Source organism: Pipra filicauda, unplaced genomic scaffold (assembly GCF_003945595.2).
Source record: "Pipra filicauda isolate LSUMZ 115617 unplaced genomic scaffold, ASM394559v2 scaffold1545_size10208_pilon, whole genome shotgun sequence".
NCBI classification, from domain to species: domain Eukaryota; kingdom Metazoa; phylum Chordata; class Aves; order Passeriformes; family Pipridae; genus Pipra; species Pipra filicauda.
The window spans coordinates 4,638-7,728 of NW_024104035.1; the positions used below are offsets into that span (position 1 = coordinate 4,638).

Below are 3,091 nucleotides of genomic sequence, written 5' to 3' on the forward strand. Positions count from 1 at the left end.
TGTCCGCGTGTCCCCATGTCCGTGTGTCCATGTCCGTGTGTCCCTGTTCCAGGCCGTGCCACCATCCGTGATGTGCAGCTGACCCTGCTGCTCCGGTGGCTCCGGGAGTTCCGGCAGGAGCAGGAGGGGACCTGGTGGCCTTCGACGTCCCCTGTGGGGACCTCACCTGTGACAACTGCTCCTGGGGGGGGGCAGAGGGGACTGGGGGGACACAGAACCCCCCTCCCGGCTCCCCCTCATGTCGGGGGCTTGCAGAGAGCCGGGAGGTCCCCCCCGAGCCCCTTTTCCCCAGGCTGAGCCCCCCCAGCTCCCTTTTGGAGCAGCCCTTCCATGGGCTGCAGCCCCACTCTCTGGGACGTGGCCGCACGTTTCCTGTGGAACGGGAGGAGAGAATCAAATCTTGGGGTTGTTTTTCCCCTTTTCTCGTGCAACTTTCAGCTTTTGGTTTTGGTTTCGCTGAATTATCTCAGCCCCCCACAGCTGGGTGGGAGCAGAGGGGGTTTATCAGGGGGCTCCTGGGAGAAAATCTGGACCCAGGCCCAACCACCCCCGCTATAAAAAGCCGGAGCAGCCCCGTGTCCCCTGTGCAGGAGCTCAGGGGGGGCCGGGAGCAGCACCCAGACCCCACACCCAGCACAGGGCACAGGTAACACTTGGGGCCGGGGTCCCGGGGTGACGCCGTGGGGCTGCGGGGGCCGGGGCCGGGGTGCTGGGCACGGGGGGCGACGGCCCGTGGGACCAGGGTGGGGGTCGGGGCGGTGCCGGGACGTGGCCGGGGGGCTCCTGGCCGGGGGTGCGGCCGGGGGTGTCCCCTCTCCCCGGGCTGACCCCGCTCCCCCTCCCCACCTCCCCAGTCCCTCCCAGAGGAAGCGGCCGCGGCCCCGCCTGCGTCCTCACAGTGTCTGGGGGGTCCCTGGAGAGTCTCTGCCCACCATGGAGCTCCTGCTGCTGGTGCTGGTGCTGCTGACCACCACCCTGACCAGCGGCATCAAGGAGCTGGCGCTGGACGTGGCCCCCGACGCCTTCGATGACCAGTACTGGGGCTGCCGGGACGAGATGCTGAAGGCGCTGCCGAAGCTCAACCGCTCCGAGTTCACCACCAACCGCGTCTACTCCCGAGCCTGGGCCGAGGCCGCTGCCGGCTGGGGGCCGTCCCGGGGGTCCCGGGGGTCCCGCCTGCGGCAGGACCAGGGCATCGCCCTCCGGGCGTTCGCGCTGCGCACGGAGCTGTACGAGCAGTTCAACAGGGCTGTGCCCCGGGCCGGGAGCTCCCCCCAGGAATATCTGGAGAGATTTGACTTCAAGGTGCTGCATTTCCTGCTGACCACGGCCCTGGAGGACCTTCACGATGCCCCGACCCACCCCCGCTGCCTCCACGTGTTCCGGGGCATGGACTGTGTCCGCTTCACTGCCCAGCCCGGCGACGTCGTCCGCTTCGGCCACTTCGCCTCCGCCTCCCTCAACAGAACTGTGGCCGAGCAGTTCGGCACCGACACCCTCTTCGAGCTGGACACCTGCCACGGCGCCGAAATCTGGGAATTCTCCGACCACCCCGAGCAGCAGGAAGTTCTCATCCCGCCCTTCGAGACCTTCAGTGTCACCAGTGTCACCCAGCGAGGGGACAAACCCCACATCCTGCTCCGCTCCCTCGGCGTGCACAGCAAGTACAACTGTGCCTATCCCTCAGGTGACAGCCCTGGGGGGGGACAGCCATGGGGGGGGTGGGCACGGGGGGGGGCACCAGGGCACCGGCTCTGCTGGGACAGGGGGGTCACTGGTGGGGCAGGGGATGGGGGGGGGGGGACTTTGGGCATCACAGAGCTCCAGCTGCTCTCCTGGGATGGGATGGGATGGGATGGGATGGGATGGGGGGATGGGGGATGGGATGGGGTGGGATGGGGATGGGATGGGGGATGGGATGGGGGATGGGATGGATGGGATGGGATGGGGGATGGGATGGGATGGGATGGGATGGGGATGGGATGGGATGGGGATGGGGATGGGATGGATGGGATGGGGGCTGGGATGGGGTGGGGTGGGATGGGGATGGGATGGGATGGATGGGATGGATGGATGGGATGGGATGGGATGGTGGATGGGATGGATGGCTGGGATGGGATGGGATGGGATGGATGGGCTGGAGGGATGGGCTGGGATGGGGATGGGATGGGGAATGGCTGGGTGGGGTGGGCTGGGATGGGATGGATGGGATGGGATGGGATGGGGTGGGATGGATGGTGTGGATGGGATGGGATGGGATGGGGTGGGATGGGGTGGGATGGGATGGGATGGGGTGGATGGGATGGGATGATGGGGGATGGGATGACAGGACACAACACAACGTGGCAGGGTGTGACTTGTTGTGGGACAGTTGGTCTGGTTGGAAACCCTCCAACTGCCCCAACCTGCCCTTGGATCCTCCAGATACCCCCTGACTCCCCCTGAGCCCCTGCCAGCTCATCCTGACCCCTTTCTCCTGTCCCCACAGAGGTCAGCAGCGGCCAAAGGGACCCCCCACACCTCGGGGGGCTCCTCCTGGCAATGCTGGCCCTGGCAGTGGCCATGGGCACCCCCTGAGCCACGAGGACACCGCTGTCACCTCTGCCACCGTGCCCGGCCCAGACGAGGGCTCAGGAACGGAGCCCCCGGTGTCCCCAGGACGGCAGGACGGGCCGGGGGGCTCGGGGACCCCCCCCTGCAGGGGGACACTGGACAAGCCCAGGGGACGCCCTCCCTGAGCCATGGCTGGGGGGTTGGGGTGCAGCCGACTGGGGGCACAGGGGGGATTTGCTTCTCTTTGGGGCTTTTTTTCTCTCTCGGGCTTTTTTTCTCTCTCGCAGTATTTTAACTTTGCTTTCCAATTATTAAAGTGGCTTTAGCTCAACCCACCCGTTTCCTTCTCACTTCAACCCATCTGATCCTCCTCTGGCGACTTGGGCAAGGGCCTGGAGTGAAGGACAGGGGGAATGGCTTCCCATGGACAGAGGACAGGGTTAGATGGATATTGGGAAGAAACCCTTCCCTGGGAGGGTGGGGAGGCCCTGGCACAGGTTGCCCAGAGCAGCTGGAGCCACCCTTGGATCCCTGGAAG

General features: G+C 66.2%; 1 protein-coding gene across 1 annotated transcript; it reads left to right on the forward strand.

Moving 5' to 3' along the window:
- Positions 1-431: 431 nt before the first annotated feature.
- LOC113985922 (erythroblast NAD(P)(+)--arginine ADP-ribosyltransferase-like) lies at positions 432-1,865 on the forward strand (the record flags this gene model as incomplete). The annotated part of the gene is given in 3 exon segments (XM_039379054.1): positions 432-646; positions 855-1,807; positions 1,810-1,865. Coding segments are annotated over 2 exon segments (930 nt in total), but the record flags the coding sequence as incomplete, so codon positions are not given.
- Between the last annotated feature and the right edge of the window lie 1,226 nt (positions 1,866-3,091).